At 34.6% G+C, this 22,007-nt stretch overlaps 1 protein-coding gene across 1 annotated transcript; it reads left to right on the top strand.

Annotated features, from left to right (window-relative positions):
- The first annotated feature begins 5,431 nt into the window (after window positions 1-5,431).
- Window positions 5,432-7,056, top strand: LOC133176907 (uncharacterized). The gene is made up of 2 exons (XM_061311965.1): window positions 5,432-5,629; window positions 6,659-7,056. The coding sequence occupies exons 1-2, from the start codon at window positions 5,443-5,445 to the stop codon at window positions 7,054-7,056; spliced, it is 585 nt and encodes a 194-aa protein (XP_061167949.1). The 5' UTR covers window positions 5,432-5,442.
- Window positions 7,057-22,007: the final 14,951 nt, after the last annotated feature.

Below are 22,007 nucleotides of genomic sequence, written 5' to 3'. Positions count from 1 at the left end.
ACATGTACATTCTTCATGTTCTTAGGGACCTGGTTTTCTGAACCCATCTCACTGTTATTCAAAGACCTAGCTAGAAATTCTCTCTCTCTCTCTCTCTCTCTCTCTCTTTGAAATGCAGGCCCGTCGATTGTAAAAAAAATGACAAAATAATTTCAATTTTTAATAAGTATCTCATCTCCCAAGCCAAAGACCCAAGTAAGCTTTTGCTGTTCATAATTCTTCATCTTTGTTTGCTATATTGGTGTATATAAGCATTATCGTCGTTGTTGTTCTAAAGCTACTCGTAAAGGATCACTTCTATATAAATAGGGATCTGACCTATAGGGCCGGGCTTGGTTTTTTTCTCTACAAAAAGCTTGTCGATTTCCGTTCCGATTAATGATATTAGGCTGAATACATGTAACAATTTGTTTTTCATAAATCTTTATTTCAGTGAGTAGAGGTAGGAGGAACATTGATATTCTGAGTTTGTTATTTCCAAATGTAACAATTGAATGATATTTTTCTTTACTTCTCATTGTACATAATGGTAATGTCTACTGTCTCTGGAACTCTGTTTTTTATGTCTAGGCTATTTATTTTACAACACATTTCCGTTGGATATAATAAAAACATGCAATTAATGTGTGCAAATCATATGGGCCTAAATGAAATCCAAGGGAGTACAGTTACTGATATATGTAGCCCTACTGTTTCAAAACTTAAGATCTTAAAACACTGACTGAAAACAAAAGTACATGTATGTTATTCTAAATATATTAAGCTCAAATAATTCAAGCAATGCGTAACATTCATGTACTACATGTAACCCAGACAAGCACTAGTAGCACATACAGAATAAAAGCAATGTGATTAAATTCTAAGGAATATAGATACAATTGAAATTCATCGCAGCTCAATGCTGCCGAGAATACCTGTATCTAGTAACATAGAGTGAGTTATTCTTGTCCTCGGGGAAAGTGTGCTATACTGAGACTTGTTCCGCCTGACTGACAACTGTATATTGGATTGTTAAGATTTGATCTCTCTCTAGTGTTTCTTATATCAAAAAATGGGAATGCATAAAGGATAGATAATTGAAGAAACATACACAAGCCTATAACAAAATTAAAATAGTCTTTGAAAAGGCAAAAATTTAAAACTATAAAAGTGTGGCAACAGGTGGATTCGAACCCCCGACTTTAAAAATAAAGTACCCACGATATAAAAGCCAGCGCAGCGCATATATCAAATGAGCTATTGTGACTACAAGATTGAACGGTATAAATTTGAAGCAGATTGTCAAAATCAAGTTTACTTATTTTTTGTAGGTTTTTTGTGAATTTCGACCCAAGGGCAGGGGTGCCCCTAAAAAAATCCTATCTTAAATTATTCCTTACATCCCAACCTATCAAAATATCACAATTTTATTTAGGGGCAGGCCTGCCCTGAAGGACTTCTAGGCCAAAATTTATGCAAAAATCAACGCTTTAACGGACGAAATGGTGTTTCGGCCAACTTTGGAGGTTTATTCTGAAGTTGTAAATAATAAATTTTAGTTGTAAAATTCAAATTTGAAAAATTTAGACATATATACGGTAGAAAACAACAAATAAAGATTGATTTTTAAATGTCACTTTTTCCGGGAAATTGTTCTCTCCTATAGGTCAATTCTTTTGTAATAGTGAATACATCCTTTTTCTCATTTTTATCTTATCAAGAACCACTGGACCATAACAACGAAAATTAACACAGAATATTTTTGGTAAAGTTTTGTTCAAATGAAGGGTCACATCCTCTTTTAACGGATACATGTAGAAAAAATTAGATGGGGTCCAGGCGCAGATCAAGGAATTTTTTTCCACGGGGGGGGGGGGGGGTAGGGGAGGGGATCCCAATAAAAAAAAATATTTCAACCCAGAAATTTCTTGACAAGCCAAAAAAAAAAAAGAAACTCTTTTCCCAAACGTGAAAAACCTATTTCGTGTGTGTGTTTGTGTGTGTGTGGGGGGGGAGGGGGGTCGTTGACTTTTAAAGCTTCATACCTAAGACTTTTCATACCATTTTAACACAGATCCGCGTTTTCGAGGAAGGGTCCGTGTTTTCTAAGGGGGGGGGCATGGTCAGTTTTACTTGTTAGCTCACCTGAGCTGAAAGCTCAAGTGAGCTTTTCTGATCACCCGTTGTCCGTCGTCCGTCCGTCTGTCTGTCTCCGTCCGTCTGTAAACTTTTCACATTTTCAGCTTCTTCTCAAGAACCACTGGGCCAATTTTAACCAAACTTGGTACAAAGTATCCTTGGGGGAAGGGGAGTTTAAATTTTTAAAATAAAGGACCAAGTCTCCTTACAAGGGGAGATAATCAAGAAAAGACAAAAATAGGGTGGGGTCATTAAAAAATCTTCTTCTCAAGAACCACTGGGCCAGAAAAGCTGAAACTTACGTGGAAGCATCCTGGTATAGTGAAAATTCTAAATTGTTAAAGTCATGACCCCCGGGGGTAGGGCGGGGCCACAATAGGAAATCCAAGTTTTACATTGAAATATATAGGAAAAATCTTTAAAAATCTTCTTCTCTAGAACCACTGAGCCAGAAAAGCTGAAACTTATGTGGAAGCATCCTGGGGTAGTGTAGATTCTAAATTGTTCAAATCATGACCCTTGGGGGTAGGGCGAGGCCACAATAGGGAATACAAGTTTTACATTGAAATATATAGGAAAAATCTTTAAAAATCTTCTTCTCAAGAACCACTGAGCCAGAAAAGCTGAAACTTATGTGGAAGCATCCTGGGGTAGTGTTGATTTTAAATTGTTCAAATCTTGACCCCCGGGGGTAGGGCGTGGCCACAATAGGAAATACAAGTTTTACATTGAAATATATAGGAAAAACCTTTAAAAATCTTCTTCTCAAGAACCACTGAGCCAGAAAAGCTGAAACTTATGTGGAAGCATTCTGGGGTAGTGTAGAATCTAAATTGTTCAAATCATGACCCCCGGGGGTAGGGCGAGGCCACAATAGGGAATACAAGTTTTACATTGAAATATATAGGAAAAATCTTTAAAAATCTTCTTCTCAAGAACCACTGAGCCAGAAAAGCTGAAACTTATGTGGAAGCATCCTCAAGTAGTGTAGACTCTAAATTGTTCAAATCATGACCCCGGGGATAGGGCGGGGCCACAATAGGGGGAATCTCAAGTTTAACATTGAAATATATAGGAAAGATCTTTAAAAATCTTCTCAAAAACCACTGGACTAGAAAAACTGAAACTTATGTGGAAGCATCCTGGGGTAGTGTAGATTCTAAATTGTTCAAATCATGGCCCCTGGGGGTAGGGAGGGGCCACAATAGGTATTACAAGGGGGGAAGTCTGGTAATGAACAGCATGGCCAAAGTTACTCAGGTGAGCGATGTGGCCCATGGGCCTCTTGTTTAGTATATACATTTAACTGCCCCCAACCCCCTCTAGATCCGCGCATGGGATCATTTGAAAATAGTATTCTCAAGAATCCCTGGACTAGAATGAGAAAATTTCCAACATAGCATACATTCATTTTTTTTTTTCAAATATTGATTCCAGGGAGAAGGTTTGGGCCGGAAAGAGTGTTCATAATTTAACAAAGGAATTTATATATCCCCCCAAACGAAGTGTGTGGGTTTGGGGTGGGGGTGTTTTGAGTCTTTTGGAATCACACTGTCCGTCTGCCTAGCAGTCCGTCTGTACGTGATAGTTCGCCAAGGATATTATAACTTTGTTATGAAGAAACTGGAAGGTCATACTTGGTACAAAGATTACTAATGATCCGAAGGTGTGTCATGGTTTTGATCCAACATCATTCCAGCAAGTTCAAGGTCATTGGAAAAAAAATAGCAAGTATCATACTTGATACAGAAATTGCTTATCACAAAATTAAAGGGTTTGACACGACTTTCATCCAAGGTCATTCCTGTAAGTTCAAGGTCACTGACAGAAAACTGTAAGATTACTGTATGTGTTATAACTTTTGAAGCTCATACTTGGAACAAAGATTGCTTATGATCCACCGGTTTGAGATAACATAGTACTAGACTGGCAGAAGAAGTGGCAAAATTCGTGCCTGGATTATAAATTTATGAGGGGTGGGAGGAACACAGGAAAATTTTTCTCAGATTGCTTGAGATGGGTTTTCCTGACCTTGAACAAAGGTTTTTCCGGCAAGTTCAAGGTCACTGGCAGATAAATATTATTTTTTTTTCACATGCTATAACTTTGTTATATAAAATCACTGGAAGCTTTTACTTGATACAGAGATTGCTTATGATCCAAGAATGTGTTTTAACCTTGATCCAAGGTCTTTCTGGCAAGTTCAAGGTCACTGACAGAAAAGTGCAATATTCTTTTTCAGGTATATCTTTGTCATTGGGTATCACTGGAAGCTCATAATTTGTTCAAAGGTTGTTTTTGACCTTAACATAGGTCATTTAGGCAAGTTCAAGGTCACTGATATAATAAGTGTAAAATTCAAAAAGGTCTAGTCGCCCAAGTGGCGCAGTGGTAAGAGTGTCTGCTCTAGAGTCGTGGATTATGGAGTTAATCCTTACGTCGCAGGTTCGAATCCCACTGTGGGACACAGAGACTGATCCTTCAGATGAGACCGTACAAACTGAGGTCCCGTCTGGCAGTAGGTGCTGGCACGAAAAAGATCCCTCACTGCTAAATGGCCATGTGTGCCGAGTATAGGTCAAAATTTGCAGATCTCCACCGGCAAATGGTGGCGTCTCCATATAATTGAAAAATTCTCGAAAGGGACGTTAAACAACATACAAACAAATAAACAAAAAGGTCTATACTTTTGTAATAGAAAAAATTGCAAGCATTTGCATTTCACTGAAAAGATGATAAATATATCATCCAGAGTGTGTAATGGCCTTGACTTAAATTCGAGGTCACTTAGAATATGATGTTTTGGATGAATAGTCTGAAAGAATACGTGACTGTGATTTTTTTTTATGTCGGTGACATAAAGATGGTGTTTGCTCTTAACCAGCTGCAGAATGTGTCATGGCTTGACGCAAAGTTATTTGGACAAGTTCAAGTTCACTGACAGGGGAATTTTACATTCCTTTACTGTCTTTCTACTGTTGAAACATTGAAAGTTGATGCCCCTTACAGGATTGTTTATAACCTTAAAATGTTGCATGACCTTGACTCAAGGTCGCTCTGTCCTGTCCGGAGCTCCGACGGAAGACCTATTCGTTGCATTGCAACGAGCTCGGCTCTAGTTTCATAGTATCTTTCTGGCCATTTTTTGACATTTAACCAAATAGTACAGTTTATTGATAATAGCGTTTAGGAATGACTTATCTGTCTTCGTTCGAAAATACCTTCAGTTACCATATTTGATAACAACCACGCACATTATACATGTACAGAGAGGCACAAGAGACCTTTAACCATTTATTCCTCGATCCTTATAAGATAAGTACCATGTTAGCTACAAATTTCGTTGTTCTAAGTACAATTGTCCTTTGTCACGGACAGAGAGTCCAACGTCTTCTGGTCACAGGTCCTCCGAATTCAAACGAAAGGATTTCTCATTTAGAGACTACTGTTCAGAATTTGGCGGCCACCGTTCAACAACTCACCCAAAGACTTGCAACAGTTGAAAAATACAGTATGTAACACCAACTGTACATTTGTAGTTTGAAGTATAAAAGAAAAAAGATAATTTGTTAGTATTACCAGTGTCTTATGAGATGTTTCTTTATGACGATTGAAAGCAGTACGGTACAGAGTAGATTGTTTTATACAAACCATTTTGACTTGAGAATAGTATGCCTTTCTATGTGTCTGTAATACCTCTTATCATTTGAACGAAATGAAAGAAAGATTTAATAATTTTCGAATGTATTTAATTGCACAAAAGGTTTTGTAGAAAGCTATGACTACTAACTTTATAACCCCTAACTTTACTTTTGATCTACTTTTCGATAATATTTCATGATGTACCATTATCTTTTGAGCAGAAGACCATCAAATAATACATTTTGTCTTATCTTGGAACATTAACCTTGACCTCTAACCAACATTTTGTTTCTTCAATAAAATGTTTTGCTGTAATTTTTTTTCCTAAAACACGTAAAATGATTTAGATTTTGGCATGTGTAATGCTAAGTACTAGACCTAACGACATTGTACTATACATATTTACCCTCACAAATTATAATGACATTCTACCTTTCTTAACGATAGTAATTATGATTTGATATCTACATGACGGTACTTTTAACATATAAAAATAGCATTTACAAAGTACGCGGATTACAGATCTCGTGACCTGGAACTTAATCTTTGACTTACTTACAAAAAACTATTCCTCACATCGTTCTTTGCTTATTCTTTGCTTTAAGACATGTTTTGAGTTTAATGATCATAATATGACTAACTTTAGATTTTGTTTAAATCAACTTTTTCATGTTTAACGCGCTGTTCATGTGATTTTTTTTATGACTTGTAAGCTCTAGTTTTTTAATACTGCTAGCAGCTACATGCCTCTTCATTGTGCTAATAGAAAGATGAAAATAAATTTGTTTGAACCTCTCATATAGTGAAGAGCATTGATTATGAGACGATAATTAGAGATTTCAATTCATATACTTTATTGGTCTGCATTATTTGGCATTGATTTCTCTTCACATTTTAGACTCCAATCCAATTTACTTTTCTGCATATCTAACCAACACATTCACCCCTCCTCGTGACCGCCAGACTAATGTGGTATATAATGGTGTTCACTTCGACAGTCATAAAACCTACAACCCATCCACGGGGTACTTCACGGCTCCTGTTACTGGATTATACGTCTTTAGTTGGGAGAATCTGACAGCGCCGGGAAAAGTGTTTGACACGGAATTGCTAGTAAATGGAGTTAGTAGAGAGCGAGACAACTGTAATAACGAAGGATCAACCGCCGGTTATCTCAGCTGTACCCAGGTTTTGCCGGTGAAACTTAACGCTGGTGACCTTGTGAATATAAGAACTACCTATGGGAATTATGCTCATGGTGGATGGTGTAGTTTCAGTGGCTGGCTTGTGCGTTGACTTAAATAAATTAATCCAAAAAAGTCATACAATGTTTTTGTGGTTTGGTTTTATTTGGTATTTTACATAATCATGATATGATCAAATTGTTATTTTTTCATCGTATTTAGTGACAATTGGTGCACATACAAAACAGCACAGCCTTACCTCTTATATGTCAAAAAATATGCTGTATATCGACATTATGAGTTATTTTGAAAAGTAGGTCATATGTCAAGGTCAAGGTCACAAGGTTGGTATCCATGGCAATTTACAAAACCCATAGTACCAAGCAATATATGTGCAAAATATCAAATCCATAGCCCTTACAGTTCTTGGGATACAAGGTGTGACCGACAGGTAGACAGACAGACAAACGCAGGGTAAAGTGATCTTTAAGTGTTGCTCTGCTCTGCAGGCGACACAAAAAAGAATATGTTAAGCGCAAGCGCATGGCACGATTGTTTTTTTTCTGTTTGTACCTTTAGAGCTGTTAACCATCACAGGCATCTAAGGTATTAATAGTGTTACACCTCCACTTTCTGTGAATTTTAGCAATTTATCAAAATAGATCAATTTCTAGAATATAATTCTGCTATAGTTTTGTTAATTTTCAGAGATTAATGTCCTTCTACCGTTGAAAAAAAAATTGAAACGTATGGATGGTGTATCCCCTACCAACATCACTGGCGGATTTAAGGGGGGGGCGTGGGGGGCGCACGCCCTCCCTAAAATTTTCAAAGTATGATATGACTAATATCAATAATGCCATACTTTGGTATATAACAAACCAATACCGCTATTTTTGTGCCTGGTTTTACTCTTAAAATACACGAAAACCCAGGAGCTTCCGGGGGCTTCGCCCCCTGGGCCCCCTATATTCAAAGTATGATATGACTAGTATTAATAATGCTAAACTTTGGTACATATAAACTAACCAATACCCCTATTATTGTGCCTGGTTTTACTCTTAAAATACACGAAAACCCAGGAGCATCCGGGGGCTTCGCCCCCTGGGCCCCCACCCAGGGCTTCGCCCTGGACCCACTGGGGGCCTTAAGGCGGCCCCCAGACCCCCTGCCTGAACAAAGTTATCCACGCCCCCCCTAATCACAAATCCTGTATCCGCCCATGAACATCTGATGAGTTTTTAAAGACATGATAACTTAATCCCCAGCTTAGAATGCCATAATTCTGACACTTTTTTGTAAGTTGAACTATGTTCAATCTCCCTTGGTCATCACGCACTTTCTCTGCGCAGTAATTTGTATTGATTATATAGTGGCCGTCGGTAGGGTTTCTGTGTCAGCTAATTTACTAATAATCAATATAAACATGAATAAACATCCGACATAAAGTAGTTTATGTCATTTTCTGAAATAATCCAGCTTTTATAAAAGACATGTAAGTGAATGCAATTGTATTTCATTTAACTTAATTTGAACATTATAATTTTATCAAATTAATATTAATTATACAGAACCAAAAACGATTGAAAATTGTCGTAATGGACCTCATTTGCAGCGCAGCTACACCCATAAACACCGAGAGGGATCTTTGCATTGTCTGAGGCGTAGTAAAAATGAGTTCACAAGCAATTTTTGTTTCATATTCTTCGCGGCTAGGATAAGACTGTCCGATAAATATCACAGTGTACCAGCCGTTGTTACTTCTCTGAACTACCCAGATATGACGTCATAATAGAATATGACGTCAAGTCACAGCAAACTTGAGCAGTCATGACGGGGAAAGTGTCATAACTTTTACATTCCTTCCCATGGCATGTAGATTTTATTTCGACGTTGATGTTTAAATCAGGTGTCTGAATTGTTGTTTAAAGTTTCTATGTGCTGTAATGATGGTGATTATTTGCAATACAATATCGTTATTCCTTTCTCTTTCTGATAATGTACGTATTCAGACAATAACAAAAATGAATATGAAACGTTCCTCCTTACACGTCCGTAGACAGAGTTAGAATTTATAAATCACTAGATGAAATCCCGCGCAAGCGCGGGGAATTGAATCTATACTACTACCGACAGAAAATATTTTGTAGTTTCTACTGACAGCCTACAGGCTTATAGCAGGAAGAAATACTTTGTTCAAAATCTCGCTTGAAGTAAATGTACGTCTCCACCCCCACCCCACCCCACCCCCACTCCCCTTTGTAAAAACTTGAAAATTAACAATTTCATTAATTGACGTTTATTGTGAAATCTGTTATACTATGTTATGGATATTGTACTTCAGATGCTCTTATTTCATTTCCGTCAAGTATAAAAGCACTGAATCTGCACATTTTACTGGTAAATTGATTTGGGGGGGGGGGGTCAAAATTCACAGGCACTTGGGTCTTGGTTTATAAATATGTTTATACCTTACTGATATGTAAATAATGTACTATACTTTTTTACATATCAATAAGATACGTACATATTTATAAACCAAGATTCAAGTAACTGTGTAAAATTAGCTTTTAACGCCCTATAAATAGGCCGAGTATTTGATACAAAAAAAAACAAAAAAACAAGAGGCCCAAGGGCCTTAACGGTCACCTGAGTATGAGACAACAATTTGAAGGATGCATAGAGTATAAAATGAACTGAAAGGTGAAGCTTTGTTGCCCAAAAGCAAGAAAAATAGGGGGATCATGATCAACAAAATAATTGGTCTTAATATTCATTAACAGTTCATAAATTAGGTTCTAATCTGTTCCCCATTTATCACTATCATCATACAGTATATTAACAAATTATCAATGCTTCTGTACTATTTTAATCCTTTGTTGAAATCTCTTACATTGGCCTCTCTTGGTCTTTGATGAATATTTAATAAGACAAGTTATTTTTGTCTCGTTTTTATATATCTACTACTTACAAGTCTATCTGATCATTAAAACAATGAAAGTACTTTTTGTATTATACAATAAAAGTTTTTGCATAATTCTCTTATTCTATTTACCTTTCAAGTACATTATTTACAGTGATAAATTATCAAAAGTAAATGGCAAAGGGTTATAACTCCTCTCAGTAGAATACAAACTAATAGAGCCCTGGCCAGGACCAGAACACTTGACTAAATGGTCCAGATGTTCAAAAATCTGGTAAAAATTCCCTTCCTTATAAAAACTTTTACTCTGTTTGCCTCAGATATGCCCAGGTGTGGAGAGGATTTTTAAATAAATAATGCATTTTTACTACAGATTCACTATATTATCAATAGAGCCCCCAACCCAAACACCCAACCCCGAAACACCAGAGCCTCTGACCCTGGGACCATATGTTTACTCATCATAACTAATCCCTTTGTTTATTTGCTTAACACTAAGGAGCAAACAGAATTATTTAATAGAATTAATGCATTTTCACTACATTATCAAGAGCCCCACCCTCACACCAGCACATCTGACCCAGGGGTCATGAAATTCACTACTCTGGAAGAAGCACACTAAGTCTTGCTCATCATAATTATACACTTAGCTTCTTTGCTTTTTTAACCAGAAGAAGAAAAGAATATTTTCAAAGAAATTTTGCTTTTTCACTTTATAATCAATAAAAGTCCCCCCCCCCCCCCCACCAGAATCCTTAAACCTGGGGTCATAAAATTCACAATTTTGGAAGAGGCATTCTTGCGCATCATAACAATGTACTTTTAAATTAGTATGTTTAAACCCAGGGGCAGAGAGGAAGATTTTCAGAGAAATAATTCACCTTCACTATATGTCTATATAGCCCCGCCCTAGCACCAGAACTCCTGTCCCGGGGGCCATGAATTTCACAATTTTGGAAGAGGCATCCTTGCTTATCATAACAATGTACTTAGTTTGTTTAAATAATACCCAGGTGCAGAGAAAAAGATTTTTAAAGAATTAAAACATTTTCACTTTATAATCAATAGAGCCCCGCCCTAACACCAGAACCCCTGATCCAGGGGCCACGAATTTCACAATTTTGAAAGAGGCATCCTTGATTATCATAACTATGTATTTAATGTGTTTCAATAATACCCAGGAGTAGAGAAGAAGATTTTCAAAGAATTAATGCATTTTCACTATATAATCAATAGAGCCCCACCCTAACACCAGAACCCCTGAACCTGGGGCCATGAATTTCACAATTTTGAAAGAGGCACTCTTGCTCATCATAACTATGTACTTAGTTACTGAATTTAATACCCAGGAGCAGAGAAGAAGATTTTCAAAGAATTAATGCATTTTCACTATATAATCAATAGAGTCCCGCCCTAACACCAGAACCCCTGAACCAGGGGCCATGAAATTCACAATTTTGGAAGAGGCACTCTTGCTCATCCTAACTATGTACTTAATTAGTTAGTTTATTTAATACCCAGGAGCAGAGAAGAAGATTTTCAATGAATTAATGCATTTTCACTAATAGTATATAATCAATAGAGCCCCACCCTAACACCAGAACCCCTGACCCTGGGGCCATGAATTTCACAATTTTGGCAGAGGCACTCTTACTCATCATAACTATATACTTAGTTAGTTTATTTGATACCCAGGAGCAGAGAAGAAGATTTTCAAAGAAATAATGCACTTTCACTATATGATCTATATAGCCCCGCCCTAGCACCAGAACCCCTGCCCCTGGGGCCATGAATTTCACAATTTTGGTAGAGGACTCAATGCTTATTACAATGGTGCCAACAGTTTGACTGCTTGATGTCCAGGAGTAAAGAAGAAGATTTTTAAAGATTGCATTAATTTTGATGGCTTTAGCCCCACCCTCAGGCCCCAGGGGGGCAGGGACCATGAAATTCACAATTTTTGTTCCCCTTCACCCATAGATGCTATATGCCAAATTTAGTTGAAATTGGTTGAGTGGTTTCAGAGAAGAAGCTAAAAATGTTCAAATGTTAACGCACATCGCACGACGCACGTCGCACGACGCACGCCGACGGACAAAAACGGATAGCAATAGGTCACCTGAGTGACTCAGGTGACCTAAAAAAAATGTATTGATTATAGCACAAAATTTTACATCTTTAATTGTTTTTGAACAATACCTTATTCATTAATTTTCTCTTTACATGTAAGCAAGTTTATTACGAAGTACAAATTGAACTTCGGGTTCGTTGCCACGACGCTCTCAGTAAGGAATATATACAAATTTTACCGATAAATTTATTAGGAAAACCTACTACATACATGTATATATATGTAATGGTCTTTCGATATATAAATATATTCACAACTTATAGTGATATCAATGATTTACCATTATTTCAATGACCATTCACACAAAAGCTTTTTTCAGCTATAAGCGCCTCGTTTTTTTTTAACATCGGGCTCGATGCTATATGATGTTCTAGAAGCTTCCGTCAATATTAAGATTGGTGAATGACGAAAATCATTTGCATATTTCTCTTTTTAATCGGTTATCACAACTTATTTCTTTTATATCATTTAAATCAAGTTTTCATTGAATAATTCAGTGATGACGTTTTATGAAATAAATAGACAATTGCTTGTTGTCAGTTTCATTAAAAATTGCCAGTAACTTAGATCCGCCAACCGGAAACGCCACCGTACTCACGTTTTTGCTATTTCATGGCTGTTTTTATAGAAAATAAAAGTAGACTTTTAATTTAATGTACGATTCTTACTATGCAAGTGAAATCTAAATATAGTTTACGGACATCATCTTGTATCTAGTGTATTGTTAGAGGAGTAAGTAAGAACTCTGGTGCACCCATTTCGGAGTTTATTTGCAAAATTTATTAATTTATAACTATAGATGCATATATTAGACTGGCACAAGTGATTAATAAAGATAAACTGAAGATGTTCTATGTGAATCTACTGGAGAAGTGTGTCTTCTAACTGAATTTTGCTGGGGGATCGTATGTAATTTATCCTATTTTGTATAAATTGCAATGAAGAGTGGAAAATGCCCCCTTGTATGTGGGTAAGTTGAATTTCTCGTGAAATATTTTCTTAAGAAGTAAAACTCAGACTTGCCCCAGCACTTTATACGTTTAATTGATTTATGTAACAAAATATTCTCAATAATTTTGTTTTTCACTTGTGCCGATGGGATTTTTGTGCAACAATTAGGAAATTCTATAAGTGTCCGTAACGTGATCAACACAGCCTTGTTACATCACAAATATGCCTTTTCTCAATACGTTATCAAAATCTCTTCACAAATTTACTGCACATGTATACAAAAATTGCAAATTGAAATCAAAATCTAGCTCAAAATATAATATCGTATTTTTAATGCATATTAAGCCTTCGAACAGCCTTAACATAGCCGCGTTGTAGCCAATTATATTAATCTTCATCAATATTTGTTTTGTAATATAAAATAAAGGTAAAAGAATAAAACATTCATTTGAATGATTGCTCATTTAATATTTAATACGCTTATACTTGATTTGTTATTTGTTAGAGATCTAAAAGGGTCATATGCACTGAAAGGTGAAAGATAAATTACCTTACTATTTTTTTGTGTGTTTTCATGTTGTGGCATATTGTTTTCATGTTGTGCATAAAAATTTTAAGCATTTTATATACGAAATGCTTGTTAATAGAAGTTAATAGAAGTCTGAACAGCCAGGTCTGGCACCCAAACTCAATTTTTAAAGAGCGGAAAACAATAAATAATAACCGTTTCGCTTTAGGTTTATGCCCATGGCGCTAATTATCCCACGTTTCAAACTATCGTTGATTCCCTGGCATACCCGACAAACTAGACAGTGATTCCATAAATCAAGCTGTAGATGTACTTATGTGTATCGACAAGCAAGTTAATTTCAGCAATGTTTTTAACCTGAAGACGTATCTTTTTCCATTTCCATTGTTCTCCAATCGACATGTGACCGTTTACCGATTTATTTACCGACAACAAAGCAAGTTTCTACCTGCTTTATATTGCATTCACTTCGAAAATTGTGCGTGCAGATTATTATAACTTACATAATTGATAACAGTAAAATATTACAACGGATGACTCTTTATTTTTATAATATTTAAAGAAAATTATTCCCGCCTTGTGTACTACAGGCTATTGGATCCGTTCCCGAGAATCGCGTAATTTTCCAATCGATATATTTCTACGCATTTGTCAGCATGTGAATTTCGTGCACAATTTTTCGAAAAATTTAAATAATTAGTATGTATATGAAAAGTAACATGTTTGTCACTACAATTGAATTATAAACATCGACTTTATATATTATTTTGTTCATCGAGAAATGAATCTAAAAAACAAATCGCACGCTTTATAAAAGATTCATAGATTCATTTCTTGATGAACAAAATAATTTATAAATATAGTCAATCCTCTATTGTATTTATGTTATTGCAAATCACATGTCGTTCTAGTTATTAACAGTATTCATGATTCCTTGTATCCGGACATTATTCAATGATATACACATGTCTAAATACATGCACAACAGTAATTGTAAGATTAAGACGGCTTACGGATCCATCATGTACAAATACCCAGGTTAGTTTAAGTGTTCTTCTTAATAATATTCATTATTATACTACTTGTACTTTCTATAAGAGGGACTGATCACTCTGAAAGCGCTCCATATAATCATATATATCAATAGCATTTCTTGATATTGTCGTTTATTTTCAATCTGAAGGTGAATATAATTACATGAAAAATTATGACTTATCATATAATCATTTTCAATTAATAAACGGCAACATTATACCTAATATCAATATTTCTTAATAATGATAATAATATTAATTATTTCAAATCCTCCATTAATATTCATATCAATTTAAATTCGAAATTATATACCAATGATATTTATCTTGCCAAATTTGGAAAAGAAATTAATAATTCATGTACACAAATACCGACAATTTATTGGTTTAAAGTGCCATTGCTAGAAGTTGCTAGAGAATTTAAAAAAAATTCATTTAAAGTAGGTGGGGTTAAACTAGTATCCTTGTTGTACACATACATGCCTTACATATGATAATATATCCCCGTTTTCTTTCCGTTTATAACAGTTAAGAATGACATTTTAACTTTGCTGTTACAGGTATATTTAAGTTGCTTCTGGCTGCTTTATTCGTATCGTGTTTGTGTGATTCAGAAAAGCCTGAGCAAAAAACTCGTAAGTGACAGTCAGGAAACATTCAACTCAATATTACTATGAACAACAGTTAACGTATTCATTAAAACTATTATCATATGCTGAAGCACAGATTACAAATCAAATGTTATATTGCTGTTTTCTCAGTCTATGTGATTATTTTCTTTCAGATTTTTTGTTTTACAAAATGTTTTTTGATTTTCCTTACCTTTATACTGTCATCTGCTTTTAGTAATGTTTGGCACTGACTGCAATGTGACGTCAGCAAAGATAGACGACGAGATTTCCATTAATATCTTATACAATGGATCTGTTGTCAACTCCAGTTGTGATGAGATGTCTTTTGTTAGTAAGGATGATCGTGAGGTATGTGTAAAATCAACAAAATTCGATGACCCTGATTGTGCAGTCGAACTTCTGATCCAGAGACGGGATGATAAAAAGGTGTTGTTAACAAACCATTTATAATTATAGTTTATAGGTTTAATTATAAATTCGATCAGAGTGTTGTTGTGTAAACAATAATACACAAGGTGATTTCAATCAGTTGCCATATGATTTATTACTACCTGTAAAGAGTGAAATCTATATAGGCTCATTTTATATCTATCAAATACGTTAATCAAATTAATAACATGTACTCCTTCTTATAAAATTGATCATTTTCTTGTTCAATGTTTTATTTATGATTTTCAGGAGTCTAAATTTAACTGCAAAGCAACAAAAACATTTTGTTCCAAACCGAAAGGATCACTAAGACTACAATATAAACTCCGCAACAACACTTCTCCTCAGAATGTCTCTTTCTCCATTGTTGTTTACACTGACGAATTTGGTGAGTATACATTTACAAGCATTATATCTCAGAAATCAGTTAGATGTGTGTTTTTTTAACCATAAAAACCTTTACCATGAAACAAAATCAAATGGATTGGAGTAAAATGAATCATTTCTGTTAAAAAAAACTTTTCGCTTATGTCATATCAAAATGTACACCTTTCTTCTTTAAGATTTAACATCGATAAAGATCTATAGGAAAATTACGTATTCAGTGAGGTGACGGCTATTGAATTTTAAATGTTGAATATGTTTCTAGAGAATTTAAATTTTCAAAAATCACATTGAATAGGAATGATGCACACATATAAAAGATGTATTAAAAGTGTTCTACAGCTTGGTTTGATGATAAATATGCCATGAAGTAAATACTTTCGAATTCATACAAAAATAACTAATTAAAAGTTTGTAAACTCTTCTAGATTAATAAAATTTTATTTGTCAAATTCTATATTATTTACATCACCTCTTAAGTTTCTCCATCTAAAAGGAGGACAAAACCCGAATAGAATGTTCTTTTAATTTGTATCTTAAACTTGTTGTTCTGGAGTGTCAGTCAAACATACAAGATCTTATTTAACAAAAGACGACAGAAAATAGAATACTTAATCTTAAGCTGCATTTTTCCGCATTGAACGTTGATCATAGTGTCCTTGAGTACCAAGATGATATTTGATTTATTTTCGTTTTACAGATTGGGAGCTTTTACGTACAGTGTTGAGTATCCTCATTCCTTCGTTTTTGTTTTTGATTACCGGAATCTTTTTAGCTATCTGTTTCTTCTGTAGCAGACGAAGACGAGCACGTGCGCCAATCAATCCACCTCCCGGAAGTTACCCCTCCCAGTCTTCTCCTTATAATCACCCACCTACCGAGACATACTCCTCACAGCCTCCTCCATATACCCCATATAACCAATATTCCGGAAGCTTTGCAACACAATCCCCTCAACAACATTCATCTTTTGGAACATACACTACTAAGTAACCGACCGGAAATTAGTTTTCCTTCAAAAATACTTTTGTACTCGTGACAAAAAGATGAGGAAATAAATAGAGTGCAAAGAACATTTCCTTTGCGTTGCTATCAAATTAAAGAATACGTAATTTAAAACTATAATTGCCTTAGTAACAGACATAAATCAGCAGCGTAAAACACGGCTTATGCAGTTTTTAAAAACAGAATTTTACCGTAAATACAAAATGTTGAAATAAATTGTTTTTGTTTCGGCTTATCACATGATTGCATATAAATATGCAATTATTGTTTGCTTCAGAGACTGACATTTAAAACGAATTTGTGAATATTCACATTACATAGTATTGCATGTGACATTGATCCGATGATCCAAGAGGCTATCTCGAATGTCTATGTGATTTTTCCAGAGACGATCTTCATAGATAATAAATAATGCCTCCGAAATTTTGACTTAACTATATTATTTAATGGTAGATACAGGAATGGACCACTTGTTAATTCATTAATATGTAGCTCAAACAGGTCCAGAATTTGAAATACTGCTGTAGAAATAGATATTTTTGAGTTTTCATATGGAAACCACACACGAGATTTGACTCCATGTACTTATGACTTTCATCAGAGAGAAAAGATTGATTAATTGATTGTGTGTTCTTTACCGTCCCATTCCAGAATTTTTCACTCATATAGAGACCTCACCGTATGCCAGTGAAAGGCTTCAAATTTAGACCTATTCTCGGTACTCAGGGCCATCGAGCAGTAAGGGTTATTTATCGTATCCACACCTACCATGACACGGGACCTCGGTTTTTAAGGTCTCATCCGAAAAACCCGTGACTTTCACTTCTAGTGCCGGGAGCATGGCGAAGGAACAGTCACTACCCATGTTTACGTCTTAGGTTTGACGCAAGAATCGAACCCGGGTCTCCCGTTCACGAAGCAAACTCCCTACCACTAGGCTACCGTGTCCGGTAGAGAAACTTCTTCAGATCAAGGTCTTAATGCTGATATCAGTGTTTATTTTTGAAATTTCTTCAATATAAAATTTGTGCGTGCTTGAAATATACATTGTTTGGGGGAAAGTACTTTTTATTACATATTGATTAAAAAAAAAAACAAGTTTATTTCCCTTACATATGCAACATGCCTTTTATCACAGTATCTAAATTACGGATCCGCTATGCATGCCTCAATCATGTATTACGGATATGTAATGCATTTCTTGCGAAGTCCCTCTATTGCCTTTGGAACTTTTCTTTGTTTTTCAAACCTGAGTAAATTATATTTACAGCAGACTAAACTATCAAACATCAAATAAATGGATATATATGTTATATGAATCTCTATGTCCTATTCATTTATTACTATAACCTACATGTGATAAATACTTATTACTTGTGATTTAGTTTTCTATTTTCCAATATACCTACATAGTTACGTTTAATTTCCTTCTGTTAAATTCACACTGAAAACGAAATATTGGTTAAATTTCATTTCATATTCTGATTTTCATTTAAAATTGATAAAATATGTTGAGTTCTTTTTGATGGGAAATACCTTTTTTTCTATCAAAGTTGTAAGAAGTGTTGTCAACAGTAGTTAATAAATAAAATCATGCTGTATATTAATTATTTATTGTGCTGATATTAGTGTGTCGGGTTGATTTGGGGTGTGATATGGAAAAGAAAATGTATTATTCTGTATTTAAAATAAGCAACAGCTCTATGCAAAGAATATTTTTGTCATTGCAAGGACTGAGGCTCATATGGTTTTAAGCTTTCTCAGATTACTTCGTGAAAAACACCTTTTTTAAATTCAAAATTGTGAAACCAATAAACGTGAGTTGCATGAACACAGACCAAAAAATCATCCTTCAATATACTTTTCATTTTTGTATTAATTATTCTCTAGTCACGTGAACAATACAAGGTGTTTGAAAAGTGTATATTGTTTAACCAACAATTGATAGATCTTGTAAAATTTGAGTATTAATGAGTTTGCATACATGAACATTGTATTTGGTTCTTTACTCTTCATTAAACGAATAACACAGGAAATGTTGTTTTATGTTATGGAAAAGTGATTCCCCTAGTTCGATAACATATTGGAATAAATGGGATATAACTACACTCATGTATAGCTATGGTATTTTCAGTAGAATTCTAGACTGCAGCTTTGCAAACTTTGCAGCAAGAGATCTGCGAGCAATGAGGATCGGGAACGGAATTCAAGTGGACAATTTTTTCCAGAATAAAATTATTCTCAGAGATTTATATTGAAGAATGGCAAAATTTATGGTAGTTACAAAAGTATGATAATTAATGTTTGCTGCAGAAAGTTTAAGTTTAAATACAAGTAGATTCAATTGATTCTAGAAAAAAAAACTGAATACTACGTATATACATGTAATTGAACAGAAGATGGACTCCTAAATTATTAAGAATTGAAATAGAAATGAAGGTGTTTAGACATAAATTTAATGATTTGAAAGAAACTAATTAAACTAACTAACTAAGTATATACTGTTAACTAAGTGCCTAGGTTGGCAACTCTCCCTTCCCCAAACAGACCTCCACACAAGAATGTATTAACGTATTAAAAATATCTTACAACTTCTTAAAAAAACTACATTGTTTTCAAATCAGTAAAGTCGACATATTTTATCCTAAAGTCCGAACTTACGCGTACGTATGATATAAAATGTTGGTCTACCTTTAGTCTGGCGTAAATATACATGTACGCAATTAAATGATGAATCGCAAATATTTGCACTATTCTCTTTAAAGGACACAGCAAAGTCTGTCACATCTGTGTCGTATTTGGATGATTTGCTGACTATAGACGGTAACGTCTTCGCTAGCCAAGGGTTTCTGATCCGCTACTCCTCTCACAGACTCTTGGCCTATGGTGCTATCAAAAGTCGGGATTTTTTTTTTCCTCGAGTTGTGATTGGAGTTCATTGACATCGTTCGACCAATCAGCGATTGCTTTTTAAAATGATGATATCTCCGTCCAGGATATATCTGGACTCTTTAGTCTCGGGAATGGAAAAAAGATAAACAACGATCTGTAACATAACATGTCATTCTAAAAATATCTATGATGTCAATCAAGTTTTATCTGATATGCACATAATGTGATCAGAAATCAAAGGGTTGTCCGATAAAATTGTGGACAAGTTGTCTAGAGTGAAAAAAAAATCAACACTGGTCCCTAAAATCTTCCCTACTCTTTAGTAATTTTTTCATCAATATACATAGCAAATTTCAAATTGATAAATGCTCAAATAAACAAAATTAGCGATTGTAAGTTATGTTGGATATATCCTTACGGCGCATGGACGATCCCTAGCAAAAATACTATATTAAACTATAGTTAACTAATTTGTAAAATTAAATTAAGATATACAACAACCCAAACCCCATCCCCCCAAAAAGGCAAAATAAGCAATAAATTATTAAAATACTTTAATAAGTTGAAAAACTACAATGAAAACTTTGAGTTACTATAATGAAACTTTGATTCACTATAGTAAAAATTTTGATACTTTGTTTTACTATGGTACAAACTTTGAAACTTTGATTAATTATAATGAAAACTTTGATTTACTAAATTGCAACCTTTGAAACTTTGATTTACTATAGTAAAAACTTTGATTCTTTAATTTACTATTATAAAAACTTTGAATCTTTGATTAACTATTTTTAAAAGCTTTGAAACTTTGATTTATTATATAATAGTAAAAATTTTGAAACTTAGATTTACTAAAGTAAAAACTTTGAAACATTGATTAACTATAATTTTCTATAGTTTTTTTTTTGTTAGGGATAACGTCAAATGTCTAAAGCAACGGCACGTTTCATCTTGCCTTAAAAAGTTGGATAAACCCCATTAAAATTCCGGGAATTTTACTGCTGTACACACTCAAATTTCCCTTTATTCCTCTATGTCGTGGGACCAATCTCGCACACACATGACACCTTTTAAGATTTGTTTTCGTAAGAAATGGGAGGTTCTCTCACTTTCATTGAACTAAATAGGCAGGCTTTTTCGATGGTCTGTAGTGATAGTATCTTTCTTTATTGCCCTTGGCCGATTGTCTGTTTATTTTGTTCTACCTAGGGACTCGATCAAATCGCTTATGCTAAAAAAAATTTCCATCCACTTGTATACAAAAAACTAGTGAATTTTTTTTTTATTTCCTGTTATCTTTTATTATCATCTAAAGTCTCTTAAGGCGTCATTACTTAATCTACATATAATTGAACTGCCCCCCTCCCCCCCCCCCCCCGATGCGCCGTAACGTCATCAAATGTCGCCATTTTTTTCTCGTGGTGGTTTATCACTTTCCCGTTTAAATGCTCGGGAAATTGCCAAAAATTAAGCAAATGCCTTGAAAATTTCGAAATGACGAAACAAAGAGATAGTGAATTAAAAATAAGATAATTTTAATCTCAACCTTATCTATTTCATATTTTTATTTCAAGATATGTTCCCTGATAACTCCCTGATATTTTGGTCGTGCGTCGTACGATCATACCCTGTGCACATTCAAGTATAATAAAATCCTTATTTTTGCACAAAGTTTATTGAAAATATTAAAATGTACCTAAATATGATAAATTAACAATTACGGAAAATTTAAGCTTAGTACACGCATTATTTTTCAATAAAACGCGATTTACAGGACAACCCTCATACATAGTGCAGATAAAGGTTTGCACCCAAAATAACAATTAAAATCACTAGATACACGCTTGTTAGATATTCTCTAAATACCTTAATTTGTAATTTTTTTTTATTTTTGTCCATGACGCAAGCTCTGCATTTGCGGTAAGATTCGAGATCACGTAACGTAAACATTCCTTTTTTTCGTAACACCGTAGGCCAAGGGTTTGTGAGGAGAGTAGCAGATTAGAAACCCTTGGATAGCGAAGATGAGACGATAAGGGCCAACTAACAACTAAATTGTATGACAAAAATGTCCTAGTTTTCCGTCGTCAACTTTTCATATTCTATGTAGTATTATTATCTAGTCTATAGATAGTCCCTATATAATCAATAAT

The sequence above is a fragment of the Saccostrea echinata genome, unplaced genomic scaffold (assembly GCF_033153115.1).
Source record: "Saccostrea echinata isolate AGI-Se365-2 ecotype Australia unplaced genomic scaffold, CSIRO_AGI_Sech_v1 ptg000084l, whole genome shotgun sequence".
Lineage (NCBI taxonomy): Eukaryota > Metazoa > Mollusca > Bivalvia > Ostreida > Ostreidae > Saccostrea > Saccostrea echinata.
Note: the sequence above shows the minus strand (reverse complement) of the source record. Positions and strands in the feature narration are given on the sequence as shown.

Coding starts and splice junctions, on each gene's coding strand:
- LOC133176907 (XM_061311965.1), top strand. CDS start 5,443: ATGTTAGCTACAAATTTCGTTGTTCTAAGTACAATTGTCCTTTGTCAC. Junction 5,630..6,658: donor TGCAACAGTTGAAAAATACA/GTATGTAACACC, acceptor TTCACATTTTAG/ACTCCAATCCAATTTACTTT.